Source organism: Callorhinus ursinus, unplaced genomic scaffold, assembly GCF_003265705.2.
Source record: "Callorhinus ursinus isolate GAN/ISIS: 27379988/994484 unplaced genomic scaffold, GSC_fseal_2.0 scaffold68, whole genome shotgun sequence".
NCBI lineage: Eukaryota > Metazoa > Chordata > Mammalia > Carnivora > Otariidae > Callorhinus > Callorhinus ursinus.
Window position 1 is genome coordinate 3,960,063 of NW_027397130.1, and position 19,722 is coordinate 3,979,784.

The 19,722-nt window shown below is 44.7% G+C and overlaps 1 protein-coding gene across 3 annotated transcripts in view; it reads right to left on the reverse strand.

Moving 5' to 3' along the window:
- TNRC6C (trinucleotide repeat containing adaptor 6C) overlaps nucleotides 1–19,722 on the reverse strand; it is a 151,345-nt gene that overhangs the window by 61,668 nt on the left and 69,955 nt on the right. For all 3 annotated transcript variants that reach the window (XM_025859648.2, XM_025859647.2, XM_073886164.1), the window contains exon 4: nucleotides 15,582–15,908. In XM_025859648.2, coding sequence (XP_025715433.2) covers nucleotides 15,582–15,908 — 327 coding nt within the window. The remainder of the gene's footprint in view (nucleotides 1–15,581; nucleotides 15,909–19,722) is intronic.

Genomic DNA, 19,722 nt, shown 5'->3' on the forward strand with positions numbered 1-19,722 from the left:
GTTTTTGCTTATGAGAAAAATAAATAAACCTAGAGCTTTACATTCAGAGCAACGTAACATTCTGTGAGAAAAAGCAATTTATGAACCTCTCTGAGGTAGTGAGAGGCTAATGCTGATAAGTACTTAAATTCTGTACTTTCACAGGTAGTTCTCTCCCTTTAGATCTTTATAAGAGCAGCAAAGGGCCAAGGGTCAAAGGCTAACACTGGAATTAAGGAGATAATCATGTGAGAAAGACAGTTTTTTTCATTCACATAAATTTAAAAATATCAAATTTCAAAAACACGCCAGTCATTAGGATAAAGAACAATTACCACCACCATCTAGGGTATCTAGGGCATCAGCGGTGCCAGCACAGCGTGGACTGTTTCTAACAAGTATGTCCATCCTCTCAAGAAATGATCAGCACAGTGAGAAAGCTCCCGCTGATGCTCATTCCTTCCTGGGGTTTGAGCTCCAGAATAGCAGAGCAGGATCAACACCAATGTGGCGGTATGGGCAGGAAGAAAAGTCACTTCTACAAACATGCCCCAATATCTGAAACAACAGGAGCGCAGGATCAAGTCATCCTTTGAGTTTACATATTGAATATCTCTAGAATCTTCCATTTAAAAATGAGAAACAGAAGGGCACCTGGCTGGCTCAGTCCGAAGAGTACGCAACTCTTGATCTCAGGGCTGTGAGTTTGAGCCCCATGTTGAGTGTAGAGATTACTGAAATGAATAAATAAAACTTAAAAAAAAAAGAAAGAGTAACAAAACTTCCCCGTGAATAGCCCGCATTCAAGCTCCCTCATTCCTTGACTGGAATATTGTAACAGCTCTCCAGCAGCCTCCCCCATACCCACCCCTGCTCCTCTCCAGGGTGCTCTACACCAAGCATTCTTTCCAAACGGACATCCAGCAGATCACAATGCTTACTTGAACGCTTCAAAGGCTTCTTAACATAAAGACCCAAAGTCTTTCAGCAGCCCACTAGGCTTGATTCTCTCTTGGGACCTCATTTCCCACCATTCTTTCACTTACTCAGTGCTCAAGCTAGTTCCTCAAGGCGCCATCTGCACTCTGCTACCCCAACAACAGGGCCTCAGAAGAAGCTGTCCCTGACCCGGACCCAGCATCTACTCTTTTATCTCAACTTGGCGGACACTTCATCTGAGAAGCTCCCCCCAGTCCCTCCGGTCCCCCCGGCTGGGGCCCTTGGACACATTCATCCTAACAGTCTGCCTCTCCTTTTAATTCATTTAGACCAGGAGTTGGCAAACATTTTCTGGAAAGGGCCAGATAGTAAATATTTTAGGCTCTGTGGGCCAGATGGTCTCTGAAACAACTACTCAATCCTGTCACTGTGGGGCAAAAGCCGCCATAGAGAATACGTAAATGAATGAGTATGGCTGTGTCCCAACAAAACTTTATTCACAAAAGCAGGTGGCAGGCTAGATTTGGCTCGCGGGCCATGGCTTGCCAAGCCCTGATTTAGATGGTAACGATTATGGAGTGCCTCCTACGCGCAGGCATCGTGCTAGGGACACAGTGCCGAACAAGACAGATGAGTTCCTTTTCTCTCGGAGCACACATCTTGGTGTGCGGTATCCGTCCGTGTGGCAGTCTGTTTTTCCCTCTAAGCTGTAAACTCTGATGAGGCAAGGACTGCCCATTTTTCTTCTCCAGTGTTCAGCAGGGCAGCTGACACATAATCAGCAGTGAAAAAGTTTAGATAAAGTTCACATTTAGTCAAAGTTATAACTGGCACTACAAATCTACAAGTGAAACACAGTTTTCTTCAAAGATAATTTCCAGAACCAGAGAAGTCGATCTATAGCTAGACATTGTACTTAAAACAAAGCAAACTGCTGAGCAGTCGTGTGCTTCACCTGCTCCACCCGTGCGATCTCTTCCAGGTTCCTGGAGATGCTGCAGGCTCTGGGCGACCTCGCGGTCAGCCACATCTGTCCCCACGCTGGTTTCACCTACTGCTGACATTTAATGTCTGTCCTGCCATTACTGGGCACACTGTTACGCCTTCCTCCTTCCTTCCCTATCTCAACTGTTCTTCTGTTTCTTACTTCTTTGGTTCTTCAGCAACATCAAAATAAACTAGGTCTCCAAAAATTAATTCAGGAGCAGTACATGGAAACAGAAAGTACATAAAAAATAAATAAAAAGTAAACAGAGGGTATTCTTGTGTTTATGCTACCATTTAAAAAGCTGTCTTTCTGGGCGCCTGGGTGGCTCAGTCGTTAAGCATCTGCCTTTGGCTCAGGTCCTGATCCCAGGGTCTTGGGATTGAGCCCCACATCAGGCTCCCTGCTCTGCGGGAGGCCTGCTTCTCCCTCTCCCACTCCGCCTGCTTGTGTTCCCTCTCTCGCTGTCTCTCTGTCAAATAAATAGATAAAATATTTTTTAAAATAAATAAATAAAAGCTCTCTTTCCAAGGGCAGGTTCTAGGTATTTCTCTGAAAATTATGAATGAAAAAAAAAATTAAAAAGCCAGGGACTATACATCACACTGAGCTATTAGTTTACTGTCAGAAACAATTCTGAAGTAGTGCACCCTATCATTATTTGTGGAGGTGGGCATCAACAAACATAGAGAGGGGCGCCTGGCTGGTTCGGTTGGAAGAGCATTCGACTCTTATCTTGGGGTTGTGACTTTGAGCCCCACCTTGAGTGCAGAGATTACTAAAAAATAAAACTTAAAAAAGTATATATAGATACATCTCTCTCTCTCTCTCTCTCTATATATATATATATACATAGACAATTCAACTGCTTCAATGGCATTATTTGGGACAACTGGTGAAATTTAAATGTATTAAATTTAGATACATTAGATAATAGGATTATACCAAAGTTAAATTTCCTAAATTTGTTCTCTTATATAACCATACTACAACTGTACATCTTTGTATATAGGGGATATTTAAGGGTTATGATATCTGCAATTGACTTTCAAATGCTGCTCCAACAAAACAAAGAAATGAGCACACGTGTGGGATGAGACCCACGCAGGATGACCAACAGAAAGCCCAGATTATATACAGCAAGGATTAGTAAAGCATCCCTCCTGTATTTTTTATGTTAAAAATAAACAAAAGTTTTCATTTTCTACACATTAGCATGTTTGGAACATCTAGCCCCTTGTCAAAGATACCTGAGTTATCTTTTTTTTTAAGATTTTATTTATTTGTCAGAGAGAGCGTGAGCGCACAAGCAGGGGGAGCGGCAGGCAGAGGGAGAAGCAGGCTCCCCGATGAGCAAGGAGCCCGATGTGGGAGTCGATCCCAGGACCCTGGGATCATGACCTGAGCCGAAGGCAGACGCTTCACTGACTGAGCCACCCAGGCGTCCCAATAACTGAGTTATCTTTGACAGAATGCCAATTAATTTGCCAGGAGATGGCCAGAAATTTGTATGGTACCAAAGATGTTTGCCTTTAGTCCCCATTTCCCCAGATAACAGCAATGCTAAGACTGCCCAGTTCAGGGCAGTCAGGTCTACGAAAATATAACTGAGAGCCCACACGAGCTGCCCCTGGCACAGAACACAGAGGGCAAGAAGGAATGACTGCGGCCGTGAGACCACACTCCTACCCCCACCCCAGGAGACTGCACCATGCATATATATGACACCTGGGACCCAGGACTGGATGACCAGAAGATACATGCATCAGGCTGTAGAATTAATATTAGAATTAGAACACCAGAATTCCTTCCTTACTTTTTATATTAAAAAATAAAAACAAATGCTAATTTTTCTCTATTCCCCACTTTGGTGGCCGTAGTTGAGGCTAAGATGGTAATAATCTAATCTGAAGGCCTTGTTATAGGAGATGGAGAGATGGAGTTATATTTAAGAATTCACACGACCTGGTGAAAGACTGGACATGTGGGGAACAGGAGAGGAGGATTCAAGAGTGATGTCCAGATGTGGGGTTTGGGTCCTGAGTGGATGACAGTGCCAACCACTGAGCTCGGGAGTACTGGAATAAGAGTAATTCTGGGAAGGAAAGGCTGGGGAAGGGAGGTGATGGGTGCACACTTGACCAGGTGAGTCTGGGATGGTTGCAAGACATCCATGCAGGTATGCCCCAACATCCTGGGAGAAATAAGCCAGAAGCTCAGATGTGAGTGTTTCAGCTCATTAGTGCAGGGTGTGCCCATGTCCCCCCTGGTCTCTGTGTGGACTAGCCCAACACTGCAGGTGCTTTATCCAGCTCCTTAAAAGGCCCTCACTGCCACTCCTGTCTCCTCTCCAGGCCTGTCACCCTCCTCCATAGCCCGGGCAAGTGGGAGCTGTAGCTAACAGCTGTAGCTGAGAAATCTAGGTGCTGTCACTGAGCAGTACCCTTTTCCTCAAAAGCAAGAACACGTCTGCAAGTGGTACGCACCAGGAGACAAGTGCTCGGAATTCAGAGGTGAGCTGAACATTCTGGAACGAGGGATGAACAGTAGGAAGGGGCAAAAAGGAGTGAGAAGACTAGAGGAGAAGAGCAAAAGGACGGAAGAGATGAAAGCAGATGAAGAAAGGTCTCAGTAAAGTGACTTGGAAGAGTGTTCTGCTGAATGGCATGTGGCTCTGTGCTCTGGCACGGAGGCAACAAAGGGGAGGCGACACCGCTACCACGGGGCTCCCAAGAGGCTCAGGCCTCACCGCTGCACGGAACTGCCTGCATCCACTTTGAAACAAGGGCTTTTGTCCTCAAGACTGCAAAGACTGGAGATTCTTATACATGGAACTCTTTGGAGGGGCTGAGAGGAGGCTAACAAGGTAATTGGCTACTCATCTATCAATGGTTTATTACTTACTACCTAAGTCACTAAAACTAGTTTTCTACTTAAATGTTTTCAGTTGTAACGAAAACAGTAGGTAAGGAAAAATGTGAAAGAGACAATTACTATGATGGTTTTCATTGTGATTAAACTCTCAGACATCCAAAATCATAGAAGCAATTACCTAAGAAAAGTACTTTTGTGGGCACTATTTAAATATATAGAAACCAAAAAGCTAAGGGTGAATAGTAAAACTACTTCTACACTGTGGTGCTGTACTTCTGATTTTTGGCCCTACTCCTTGGTGCTCCCAGTTCTGATACATTCTCAGTGCCGCAGGGACGCTCTTTGCAAAGAGAACCCCAGGCCACGATCGACACGGGCATGACAGGCTTCGCTCCATGCCTTAGATTTTCCTTAGTCCCCTTCTTTCACTTCTATCTTGTTTTGTCATTTATTTTTCCTGCTCAAGAAGTTTGACAATGAGAAACAACTGTGTCCTATTACTCTAATATTTAAAAAAATAATAGTTTGAGGGGCGCCTGGGTGGCTCAGTCGGTTAAGTGTCTGCCTTCGGCTCAGGCCATGATCCCGGGGTCCTGGGATGGAGCCCTGCATCGGGCTCCCTGCTCAGTGGGGAGTCTGCTGCTCCCTCTCCTCTGCCCTGCCCCCTGCTTGTGTTCCCTCTCTCAAATAAATAAATAAAATCTTAAAAAGAAATAACAGCTTGAATATAAAAGTTTTTATTTTATTTTTTTTAAAGATTTATTTATTTTGAGAGAGTGAGAATGAGAGAGAGAGAGAGAGAGCACATGAGAAGGGGGAGGGCCAGAGGGAGAAGCAGACTCCTCGCTGAGCAGGGAGCCCAATGCGAGACTCGATCCCGGGACTCCAGGATCATGACCTGAGCCAAAGGCAGTCGCTTAACCAACTGAGCCACCCGGGCGCCCTATAAAAGTCTTTTTAAACACTTGAAAGGTCTCAAACACTAAAGCAAAAAGTTATGATTTTAATGCAACAGTTATGGTTTTCGACTATAGACTCAAGTGGATTTGAAAATACCACTCACCACAGTCTTTTCAGCACAGAGGTAAAAACAACACAAGCAACAAAACACAAACAGTGGAGCTGATATTGCCAACACATGGAGGTGTTAACCCTAGAGCCTGGAAAATTAGGCTGCATCCACTCCCACTGTCTCCTCCCCACTCAGACTCCTTTCAAGTCTTCTGCGGGTCTCTGAGGAGCACGGTTTGGGCAACTCTGTTCCAGGGAATCCCTAAATGTCTCTCCCCCTCCTCCTCACCACCATCGCCACCACGTTCATCACCAGCACCACCTCTGCCGCTGCCACCACCTACCATCATAACATATTCTGATACGATAATTTATTCTAAAAATGACAATTTAAAAGACCATTCATTATTCTCTTTATGTTTAAGGCACACCATTATTCTTAAGAGAACTTTATGGCTCCGACAATATTTGAATAACACACTTTGCATAAACCAAAGTCTCTTGACTGTGTTATCAATTCACAAATCTATGTTTTAGTTCTAGTCTAAAAGAGAGAATTATAGGGAAGAAATTTTGTGAAATGACTGACTTGTAGGAGCAAGCATTTTGAAATGAAAGAAAGCTCTGAAGTAAACCAAGACTGAATTCTCTTATAGGTATTCTAGACTCTCCTGTATAGCCCAGGAGCTCTGAAAGGCTAAAATCCATACCTGTAATATACAACAAGTCTGAGAGAGTTTATAACTAAGGGTTGTCATATCCATCGCATAACACTTTGAAATTCTGAAGTATCTCCACCCACATTGAATTAACTGAACCTTAACAAATTATGTCCATTTTACAGATGGGGAAACAGAGGCTCAGAGAGGTCAAACTTGGAGACAGTGTTATAACTAATAAGCAGTAAGGACGGAACTGAAAGCTGCATCTAGTGCTCCTTCCACTCCACCATTCTACCATCAAAATAATTCCCCCTAAAAAAAGCCTTAAAAAGAAAAAAGTAATGAAGTTTGTGTATTATGTTAAATTCTCTTTTCTTCTGCTGTTTAAATGGTCTACACATTCTAAAACTAGATATCTCTATAAAAATCTAAGCAACATAACGGCCTTAAGTGATTAATTTAAAAAGGATTATATAATAACATGATTTAAAGAGAAAAACTTTTTTTTAAGCTCCAAAATGTTACCATATAAAGATAAAATTTTCAAGGAAAAGTATTTAATGAAGAGCTTCCAGGAGCTAGAGTAAGCAAAATTTTAATGAGGTATCAAATTCATCAGATAGGGAAGTGTGGACAAGATTTCCTCAGAAGTGTGCATAATGCTTAATTAGTACTAACACCGACAAGAGCATAGAGTTCATGCTTCATGACCACAGTCCCTGGAACTGAAATGACAAAAGAGTAAACCATACATTAAACGAAGTAATTCCGAATGCTTTCCCCTACTGGAAAATGTTTCCTAATGCTTACTGATAACACAAGTTCCCTGCCACTTGTCTTTCAAGACGCAGGATAAATGTTAACAACTGTTTTCAGCTTTTGAGAGGCAAAGATGCCTCCCCATCCACTGCATTTACTGTGTGCAAGAATCTCACGGAGAAAGCGCTTTGAATTCAGAATTCCATCGCGGGACAGACTCTAAACATTTCATCTGTCAACTTCCACAAATGCAAGGAACTATGAAATGCAGACCAGAATAAAAGGTTTACTGGGAACAATACTCCAAGTGTGCACAAGACTCCGCTTTCGGGCCTGTGTTTTCTGCAAAGCAGCAGTGGGACGAGCTTGCTTCCTCCAGGTTAAGAACCTATTAGCACGGCGACAAAACGCGGGGCAGAAGGCGCTGCTTGGCGCTTGGGGAGGGCGCGCCGGGAGCTCGCGAAGCGGGGGAGAGCTGCGGGGAGAGCAGGGGTCACGGTCGTGGTCAGGGTAGTGGGCGCCGCGGCGGCGAAGGTGCCGCACGGTGCTAGCCGGCGGCTCCCTTCCAAGACGCCATTTTATCCAGTCGGAGCCGCAGCCAAGGGCCCCGGGCGCAGAGCTGCTGCCCCCGCCGCCGCGCTCCCTCTCCTGCTCCGCGCCGCCGGGGGTGGGGTAGCTGCGGGCCGGGGCCGCCCCAGCCCGGGGAGACGCTACCTGGCGAGCCGGCTACCTGGCGAGCCGGCCGGGGCGCGCAGCTCCACCATGTCGGCCGCGCGCCGCAGGAGCCTCCCGCTGTGGCGCCGCCAGCGGACTCCCGCGCCGGCCTGCGCCCCGGCAACCTGCGGGCGCCCGCGGGGCAGGGGCCGACCGTGCCCTTTCCGCTCCGGGAGGTATCCGATTCATCCCCTTCAGCGAGGGGGAGGCGTCCACGGAGGGGATTTGAAAGCTCTGATTATCTAATTGCAGCTGACACTAAACCGATCTTCCTTCCTCTTTAAATTCTTTCGATTGTCACCAACGTTTGCACTTCAGGACCAGCTACAGGGAGCGCCAGGGCCCCTCTTCTGCTGTCCTGAAAATCAGCCAAAAGAATAAGGGCATAATGCCTACTGGCTGCATGCAAATAAATGCTGCTCTTTCATACCGCCTTTGTTGTGCGTTCCTTCTTCCTTCTCGCTTTTCCTAAACAACCCTGAAACATTTGGCATACCAACACTGGCGATAATATTCTAACCGAGCCCCATATGTAAACTGGCAAGTGTCCAACTTCTTAATTACTTTCCTGCCTCTATCTAAAAAAGATCTAAGAAGGAAACACTCCCCTACTGCATATTAATCAAAGCCTCTGTTTATAAATGTACAAAGCAGTCACCAAAACAATACATTGTTCTGCCTTTAGCACAATGAAAAAGAGGTGTTTTTTTTTTTTTTAAAGACAAAAGCTCTCAAGTGTTTGGAGCTAGAGCTATGCAGCAGACCTGCAAATCTTGCCTAGAAAATCACATGACAAAATGACATTTTTCTGGAACCTGAATCCTGTGATTCACTACATTTACATACTACCACTTATCTTACCAGTTACACGTGTTTGCCAATTGGCTACATGAGCTCCCCTCCAAATTCATACATGAATTAAAAAATCAATTTTTCCCCTGCATTATTTTTTTAGAAGGCCAATGTTTTATTTCAAGACAAATGTTGCTTAAATAGGGAACCTGGACGGGGGCTGGGAGGAACCCTGGCCTCTCCGTCTCATTTTGCAGGAGCCCCTCTCCACCACTGACAACTCTTGAGTACATCTCTTTGGATACTGCCAGTGACAGAAGACCTGAAACCCAGCAGAAGTTCCACTGGTTTCCAAACACAGGTCATGCTTTTTCTCCGTGTGGCAAAGCACAATGTCAGTCACTGGAAGGTTAATAATGTTCCTTCAAAGAGACAGCAGTTGACAGTTTGTCCCTCTTGCCTTTTGACATTCTCAACTCACCTACCGCTAGGCTCATGCCACAGGGCAAGCGACAGCCGCTGAGCAATAGGGACTGGGAGGGCAAAAGAGATGTATTCCCAGTTAGAACAGCTGGGTCAGGGGGGGCGCCTAGGTGGCTCAGTTGGTTAACCCCTGACTCCTGAGCTCAGCTCAGGTCTGGATCTCAGGGTTGTGTGTCCAAGCCCTGCGTTGGGCTCCATGCTGGGTATGGAGCCTACTTAAAAATAAATAAACAAAATAAAAAGAAGAGCTGGGTCAGGAGATAGGACCACCTAAAATTTTTATAAATTCTACCAAACTGCCCTCCCTAGTGGCCACACTAGTTACATCCCTACCTGCAGCAAATCAGAGTTGCCCCTTCCCACGCCCTCACCAGTCAGGTGGAGTTGTTCTGGAGTCTTGCTGTGAAGACTAAAAAATTAATAATGTGTGAAGCCCTTGGATCTAGCACATAGTAAGCACTCAATCAACAGTACTGCTGGTATTACAACAGATTTTCAAGTTTTGGCCGTTTGGTAAGTGAAAAATGGTATATCACTGTTGTTTTCATTTTCACTTATTTTCCTCCTGGTCACAAATAATACTCTCTCTCAAAATGTTTAGGACTCATTTGTAGTAGCTTTACGATCTGCCTGTTCACATTCTTTGCCCATTCTCCTATTTGGACTGTTTTTTTCCTTGTTGATTTATAGGAAGGCTTGGTATTTCCTCTCAGGTTTTATTTATGGGATTGTACAAAAAAGTCTGTAACTTTCATACACTCAACATTGTCAGGCTTTCCTTTTCACGGCTTCTTGCCTAAGAGAAAATTTCAGGCCACAATCTGGAAATGTTCTCCTGTGTCACCTCTGACAGTTTTCATGTTTGTTTCGTGTATGGTTTTCTAGCACTGTGTTGACGGGAGCTGCCACTTTCCCAGTAGTTTGGGAGGCCACACCATACTAACCTAAACCTCTGTGTGCGTGTGAGTGCGTGTGCGTGTGTGTGTGCACACGCACGTATGTGTGTGTGCGTGTATGTGTTTTCCCTGGTCCCTCCAGTGTATCTCATCAATTTGTTTAGTCTTGCCCCAGTAACACGCAGTTGTAGTTAATTACTGGAGGATCGTGGCTCTATTTGATAGCTCATTACTCTTTTTAAAAATTTTCTTGACCATTCTATTTATGTACCTTTACTCTTCTAGATGAACTTTAGAATTAGCCTACCAAGTTCCAAAAGCCATGTGCTGGGATAGCTTTGAATATGAATTTGATGTGACTGGGTAATCACAGTAAGTTTTTGTGCTAGTTTATTGCTTTACTTAGTAATACTAACAGCTACCTTTGCAGCCCCATCTCCCCTTACTGCCCCCTGCACTTCAGCCACACTGAACCACCTTCATCCCCCACGGAGGCTGCTCTATCACCTGCCTTTCACAGCTAATCCAAAACTCAGCTCAGGTCGCCTCCATGGGAAAGTCTTCCTCCATGGAAAAGCCTTCCTTGGCAGTCCCCCATCCTCGGTCTGGGTTAATGGGCATGTGCCCCCCCCGTTATCTCTTACTGGCACCCCAACCCACTTAGGCATGACTATGTATCCCTATACTTAGTAGGCATTCAAGAAATGTTTTGCTTGGTGACTTAATGCAGACATGCTTGAAGAGACCACAGTTCCGGCAGGTTAGCCTCTCCTCCTGTCAAAGGTATGCAAGCTGTGTGTGGGACTACTGCCTAGGCATTCTGATGAGGAAAGACATGGTGCAAGAGTATTAAGCGAGCGTATCAGCTTGTCAAAAAATGGCAAAAACTGGCAATGCAATTTTTCCATATGAACAAGTTTGACAGATTACTGTAAATTACAAGGTGAATCATAACAAAACTTTAAGAGCCAGACTGATCTACTGACATATCCTTTTCAAAAGCATGTGGAACATAAAGGAAAAGAACGAATACAGAAATGACTGTGAGTCTGGGTCTCTTCGCATATGCTACCACTGCCTTACGTAACAGTGCAGAACATGTAGCTACGCTTGCTGGGCTCAAACGAGTATGCCTTCAGTTTTCAATTCTTTACACACCTACACTGTTCACTGGTACCTACAAGTGCTTTTCTGTATATCCTGGGGTGGACAAGGCCGCTCTCCCTTACTCCAGCAAACACTGTGACAGTCCCTCCACAGGGAGGAGGAAGTAAGGCAAACGGCCCTGCACTCAGATGGGAGAGAACCAGGATGCTCATTAATTAAGTTATAGCAGGTTTTCACTGTAACTTCTTAAAGCTATGATAAAGGTGATTCAAAGTCCACTGATTCTTTCCAGGGATATTTAACCTTCTTTAATCTTTGCCAATCACACTATACCTTTGTTGGGTGAAAAAGAGTCCACATGCTGATACACTTGGGAAAAACAGAAATTAATGCGCTGGGCTGAAATACTCCCTTTCCAATTTTCTTTTCACGAGAAATGGTCTGCTGTTAAAATCTTAAGGATGAGTCACTTACCCGCTCCCTGCTTGGGTAACTCGATCTTAGTTCAGTGACCGAACATTCCTACTTTTTAACTTAACCTTACTGTCAGAGGAATGGAATCATGAACAAAACTGCGTTTTTCAGGTGTGGCTACAGGGGTGGAAACCTGCTGACCCAGAATCAAACTCAGTGACAATCTATGTATTATTTAAAAAAAAAAAAAATCATACAAGCTTTTACTTGAAGCAGTACCTAGAAAACTTTCAATGTAGCAAGAAAATGTGGCTACTCTTCCGGATTTCACCTGGATATGAATTTAGTAAGTAACTTGCACCATGAAAAAGTTCACAGAATGCTTCAACTCTGGGAAGGATAGCTGAAATTTCAAAATGTACACAGGTCAGAGAAAGATGAGAAAGCTTTTTTTTAAAGATTTATTTATTTGAGAGAGAGAGCGAGCGCACAAGCAGGGGGAACGGCAGGCAGAAGGAGAGGGAGAAGCAGGCTCCCCACTGGGCAGGGAGCCCGATGCGGGGCCTGATCCCAATCATGACCTGAGCTAGAGGCAGACACTTAACCGAATGAGCCACCCAGGCGCCCCTAGGATAAGAAAGCTTTATTGCACTGTGAGGAATTTATTCATTTTAAAAATTCTGCAAGCTTAAGAAACAACTGCTGCTCCATAATAGCATGTCAAAGACGGGCACATATTTGATGCACTTATGGAGCACTTACTATATTGCAAGGCCCTCTGCTGAGTACCAAAGAAATATCTCACCCTCGGAGTCCTATAGAGTAGGAATCCCCCCAGGTCACAGGTGAGAACTCTAGAGGGCAGGCCGTGAAAGTGACTTGGTCAAAGTCACACAGGAGGTCATGGGTCTGGAAACTTTATTAGGCCGTGGCTGCACCAGCCTGTCTCCTGACCCCACAGCCATGCTGCCTCCATGCGCGTTGCTGCCCCCCTGCAATCCCCGTGCTGATTCCCGAACAACACCAGACGGAGTTCCCGCAATGTCTCCATGGACAAAATCAAACAAAACAAGCTCTTTGGAACAATATTTGACTCAGAAATTAAAGGGAAGAGACCTTAGAGATTAGAGGTCCTGAGAGGTTCAGACCTGTGATTTTGGATGAGAATGAAGTCCTAGGTGGGGGGTATGACCAGTGCTATAGCTGCCAGGACACCCCCCCGCCCCACAGTGCAGAGCTCATTCCACCCCACTAGGCTGGTGATACCATAGGAAAGTGAGACTCTTGATAGGATACTTTCAATTTAATCAAGACCTGAGACTCTTACAATTAATCAGCAAACAATGTAGGCTGCACAGTGTGCCATGAAGGTGAAGATGTATTTGCAGACTGAGCACCTTCCTGCAGCAAGAGGAGCAGAGAATGGAAGCACGGAAGGGGCTTCGTGGGGCAGGACCGTGATGACCCGGACAGAAAGGAAGGGGGAGGCCATCAGGTGCATGCACGTACTGGGACAGACAACACTGAGCCTGGCGTATTTGTGACACAGTGAGGAAACAGTGCTGGTAGAATGGAAAGTAAGCCAAATAGAATAGAAGGGAAAACGCTGACTAGACAAGGCTGTCTTGACAGCCAGGCAGAGAAAGTGAGACTTTGTGCAGTAGGAACTAGCAAGGCAGGACAGGTTTTGAAGGGACCTGAATCAGAAAGGTTCATCTGGCTATGATACCAGCAACTGTTGGGAAAGAGATGGAATTGGTATAAAATGAAGACTTTTGTTTGGGAGCCAAAAATCAGTCATTTCTTATTTTATTAATATAATATAGATTGATTCCATTTTCTGAGATGTTTATACAGAAAATGCTGATTTAGTCTCCCCCTATATCTATCTATCTATCTATCTTTAACTATAATAAACTAGAAATAGCTTTCCAGAGGCTATTTACAGAGACCAATATTTTAATAAAGGATATTATTTTCAACCCCCAAATGTGAAGCAATTCCTTATTTTCTACTTATCTAAGAAAGTCCTGGTAACATCTTGCACCAACAGCATCTGATGGGAACTCTGATGTGGTCCTGCCAACTAATCATGTAACAATGGGATAAGGCCTGAAAAAAGCAGGGTTGTTATAGTTCTTTTCCAGTTTTTCAAAACAAGCATCTGAAGTTAAGACACCAAGCTATTTAGGGATGACTACACACTCCTTGTCTGTGTTAAGATTTTCCTAAGGACCATGTTTCAGTGTAGAAAGTAACTGTTTGATAATAACTGCTTGTGGTGAAGTAGATGGACTATACTCTTGGTCAATGACTATATTTGATAATTTTTTTTTTCCTTGCTTTTTGCTGAGAACCACTGACCTACATACCCTCTACCAGGAATTCAGCAGATGAGAGTCAAGACTATTTAAAGACATATGGCCAAGCTAAAAATATTTGTTTCAAAGATACTACAAAGTCGGAGTTTTGAGAAATACTGCTATTAATACTCTTAAGCCATGGATGCCTGGGAGGCTCAGTCATTAAGCGTCTGCCTTCGGCTCAGGTCATGATCTCAGGGTCCTGGGATTGAGCCCCGCATCGGGCTCCCTGCTCAGCAGAGAGTCTGCTTCTCCCTCTCCCACTTCCCCTGCTTGTGTTCTCTCTCCCCTCTCTGTCAAATACATACATAAAATCTTAAAAAAAAACCCAACTCTTAAGCCATGTTGGAATTATTCTCTATGTTAGAAAGCAGCACATGAAAGAAGTATTAATATAGCTTGTGGCAGGTTTCTCTTAGATTCCGATCTAATGTAAGAAGCCTCCTTGCTTCTGAGGCCTGAGTCTCACTACCATCAGCAAATACGGTGTCCATACCAGCACCATTGCTGATCGTGAAATCATTCGAAACGGAACGATTTAAGAAAATAACAGGGAAACACAGCAGCTGAACACATGTACTCTGCTCTCTTCCAAAAATTTCTCTAACACTTTGGTAAAGCAAACGGACGGATGGGGATTTCTCTTAGGGGTCAAGAGAAAGCTGGTGTCCAACGGCAGGCAAGGATGCCAGCAAGAAGCAGGGGGCTCAGAACCCCAGACACGCAGGGGCTGAGCACGAGACCTGGCAGGTTTGGCTGAACAAGTGACAGAAGCACCCACTCCCGATCAAACGCCGTGACCTCCCCGCAGAGAGCGCAGGCACAGTCACGGGCCGGCCTCGGAAATGGGCAGGAAGGTTTCGTTAAGAGTTGTCACCACAGGATTCTATGGCATCTGCCTTGACAGATGCACATGTACGCTTGTGCAGACCTCTAGTTTCTGGTGAGAAACAAACTTAGCTGAAGGAGCTAATCCCATCGGAAAACCGATGAGAAATAATATACAGAAGTAGGAGGAAACAGAACTGAATTTTAAAATTCAATTGAGGGGCACCTGCATGGCTCAGTCAGTTAAGCATCTGCCTTCGGCTCAGGTGAGTCCTGGGATGGAGCCCCGCATCAGGCTCCCTGCTTAATGGGGAGCCTGCTTCTCCCTCTCCCTCTGCACCCACCCCCCGTTCGTGCGCTCACTCTCTCTCTCAAATAAAATCTTTTTTTTTTTTTTAAAGATTTTATTTATTTATTTGAGAGAGAATGAGAGATAGAGAGCACGAGAGGGAAGAGGGTCAGAGGGAGAAGCAGACTCCCTGCTGGGCAGGGAGCCCGATGTGGGACTCGATCCCGGGACTCCAGGATCATGACCTGAGCCGAAGGCAGTCGCTTAACCAACTGAGCCACCCAGGCGCCCTCAAATAAAATCTTAAAAAAATAAAATAAAATTTAACTGAAATGAATCTATCCACCTTCTAGCTAGCTAGCTCACTTCATTATATGCATATAGTGAATATGGACCAATATATGTCTATTTGTATCACTGTACAGCAAAGTTGAAAATAGCACACCGGTTCTGATAAAAGGAATGCCTCATTCTATGTATTTTTACCTGGTTGGAGCTTACTGGGATGCTGCTGTGCGCCGGCTCCAGGGAGGGGAGGAGGGCTTACCCCTGCAGGCCCAGCACCCTGGGTCGGGCTCACACTGGCCAGAGCCCCTGCAGGCAATGGCTGGCCTCTCTTTAACAGCTGCTTCTGTTCTTGCTGGCGGAAGCGTGGAGGCACCTCACGAGGCAGGTAACGGGACGCAGCTGGCTGCTGGCTGCTGGCAGATGCACGTTTGCCATTGCTGCTGCTGGACAGAGTGCTGGTGCAAGTGCTGGTACTGGTACCGGCAGGTTGGGGCTGGCTTGAACAGGTCTTAGTAGGTTCTGGCACTATAAGGAACAAAATGACAAGAACCCAAAACTTTAGGAACACTCTTTAAAATCCAACCCCAACCAAAGAAAACAAAATAAAAACTGAGAAAGAAATGACAATGTAGTGCTTTGGAAACAGAAATGGATTAAAGCCCAGAGGTTCAGGTTTGAGACCCAGTTTTCATAGAAACTAACTGCAATTCTGAGCAGCAGGTTTTGGGCCACAGTTTCCTCATCTGTAAAACGGGTGATTCAGTTAGGGTAGAGCAGCAGTTCACAGCAGTTCACACTTTGGCTTACATCAGACTTGACTCAACCAAGTTCCCAGGTGACTGACCTGATGATGCTGGCAGTCCCCGGACCACACTTTGAGAACCACTGCTCTTGGCCAGTGTTTTCTCAAATTAAGGGATCTTAGATGCCCATCAATTTATATATATTTTTGTTTTAATTCTGATGACAATACACACACACACACACACACATGCATTCTGTGTTATCCAATTAAAGCATCTGTGGTGATGCCATCTACAGCACTACCACACTCTATGACAGATTTGCTGGAAAAGAATACAGGTGGGCTAACTTGCAAATGATGCATTTGAATTAAGTGAAAGCCAAAATGCCATCTGAGTGTTGCATAAACAAAAGTTCCACAGTAATTTCAACAGAAAGAAGGTGCAGGGGAGCTGAGTGGCAGCCCTGATAGGGCTGTATTATTACTAATAAGCATGCCAAATGCGAAGGTCATTTGCGTAGTAACCCTGCATTCCTAAGGGAGCACAGACAGATGAAATGCAAAGAATTTGAGCCTCAAGTCGTTCCCATCTTGAACTTGAAACATGAACAACCAGGACGTAACATTTACCTTTTTTTATTTTTTTTTTTTTTTTTTTTTTTTAAAAGATTTTATTTATTTATTTGAGAGACAGTGAGAGAGAGAGAGCGAGCACATGAGAGGGGGGAGGGTCAGAGGGAGAAGCAGACTCCCCGCTGAGCAGGGAGCCCGATGTGGGACTCGATCCCGGGACTCCAGGATCATGACCTGAGCCGAAGGCAGTCGATTAACCAACTGAGCCACCCAGGCGCCCACATTTACCTTTTTTTAAAAAAAGATTTTATTTATTTGAGAGAGAGCACATGAGCAGGGGGCGGTGGTGTCAGAGGGAGAGAAAGAAGCTCAGCAGGGAGCCCGATGCAGGGCTTGATCCCAGGACCCTGAGATCATGACCTGAGCCAAAGGCAGATGCTTAACTGACTGAACCACCCAGGTGCCCCGAAAGGATTGACTGAGTTATTTGAGGTGGTGGGGGTGGGGGTGGGGGAGAGGGAGAGAAAATCTCAAGCAGACTCCACACTGAGTATGGAACCCAATGCAGGGCTTGATCCCACGACCCTGAGATCACGACCTGAGCCAAAACCAAGAGTTGACTGCTCAATCAACTGTGCCACCCAGGTGCCCCTACCTTGTTCTTTGAAAAAATGTTTTTTTCCTACTTAATTTGTAAATGTCTTTATGCAAAATGAGTTTATACCTAGTTTTCGGTGTCTATCTAAGAAGTGTAAGTAACATTATAAACGTATTTCCAGTCAATCCTGGGGGGAACACAAAATGTTACTGTTGGCCTTTACATTACCCATTTCGCATGGCCTGCATTTCTCATCTTCCAGCATGGGCTCTGCCACGCGCCTATGGCCCTGTACTATCTCACAGTCTGCGTCTGCAAGACCTCTGCCCACTGTTCTTCTGTCGCCCTGCCCAGCAAACCCTTAATCCTAGATGAAGCCACTGTGCCACTGTCCACTCTCTCCACTCCTGACTCAGATCACAGCCATGTAGTCTGGTATCACTATGAGTTTGTGTCCCTAACCCAGGGCACCCTCAGTGCTTCCCGGCCATTCTACCATTTCCTGGGTCTGCTGGGTTCCACTACTGTCAATGACTCACTCAAAGACCTTCCACTCCGGAGCTGCTAAGGCCTCCCTTTAGCTCCTCCTCCTCAGAAGATGAACTCCGACTTTACTTTCCAGAAGGAATAAAAGCCATTAGGCAAAACCTTCAAGTTTCTGCCACTCCAAATACGTGAGCATCATACTGTTCTTTGTCCCATGCCTGTTACTCCATCTGTGGTGAATAGTGTATTTTACCAGTTCTAAGACTTACATTTCTTCATATGTTAGTAGCATTTACATCAGGATCTGTCCTACCACTGATGACACGTCAGTCAACTGGCAGTGTTTTTTCTTTCTTGGTATAAGAATATGATGGATGGTATATGGTGTATGATATGGTATATGGTATATGATCTCACAATCAATGGCTGACTCCCCCTCAGGTTCCTTCCAACTCTGAATACCTAGGATTTTCTAAGGAAAGAACAAAGGCTGTGGCACGCGGTTTTAGTTCTGTGGTGACTATCCCTTCCTAGTGCAGAGTTTCTCTTACCCATGTTCTGCCTCTCTCTGCTCCAATTTCCCTGGCCTTGCCTCAGACCTGGAACATTTTTTATAATTTACTTAGATCTGATGGTCATTCACCTTCAACTCAAAGGCAAAGGAAATGAACATCCATTCTACCTTTCCTTTAAAAAAAAAAAACCAAAAACAAACCTATAAAACCTATCATAGGTTGATTTTTAAACATAGGGGCTTTCCAATGTATTTTTTTCTGACACTGGCCTTTAGCTAATTAAAATAGCAGAAGTTCTTAAGTATTTACCCCAATGAGTTGAAAACTTCTATCTACACAAACCTTCACAGGAGTGCTTAGAACAGTTTTATTCCTAGTTGCCCAAAATGGGAAGCAACTGAGATGTCCTTCTATAGGTGATGGATAAAGGAACTGGTACATCTGTACAACGGAAAATTCACATTTAAAAGAAATGAGCTATCAAGTCCTGACAAGAAATGAAGGAATCTTACACGCCTACCGCTAAGTAAAAGAAGCCGGTCTGAAAAGGCTTCATAGTCTATGATTCCTACTATAGAACATTGTGGAAAAGGCAAAACTATGGAGACAGTAAAACCATGAGGTACAGCACAGGGGACGTTCAGGGCAGTAAATCGGTATGATACTTCAATTGTGGATATCTGGCATTAGCATTTGTCAAAACCCATTAGAACTGCATAATACAAAGTTAACTCAAATGTAAACTGTGGACTTTAGTTAATAATAATGTATCAATATTGGTTCATTGATTGCAACAAGTGCACCACACCAAGGCTCAAGTTCATAATGGGAGAAACTGAGGATGTGTTAGGGGTGGGGAGAGGAAGTATTGTGGGAACTCTATACTTTCTGCGCAGTCTTTCCATAAACCAAAAACTGCTCTAAAAAAAAAGTCTATTAGGAACTCTCGTGCACTGTTGGTGGGAATGCAAACTGGTGCAGCCACTGTGGAAAAGAGTATGGATGTTCCTCAAAAAATTAAAAATAGGGGCACTTGGGTGTCTCCGTCAGTTAAGCGTCTGACTCTTGATTTCAGGTCAGGATCTCAGGGTGGTGAGATGGACCCCCATGTCGGACTCTGCATGGGCATAGAGTCTGCTTAAGATTCTCTCTGTCCCTCCCCTTTCTCCCTCTCTCTAAAAAAATAAATAAATAAAAATAGAATGACCATACGATCCAGTAATTCCACTACTGGGATTTACCCAAAGAAAATGGAAACACTAACTTGGAAAGATATATGAACCCCTATGTTTACTGCAGCATTACTTACAACAGCCAAGATATGGAAGCAGCCCAAGTGTTCACTGATAGACGAACAGATAAAGATGATGTGGTACACACACACACACACACACACACACACACACACACACACACACACAC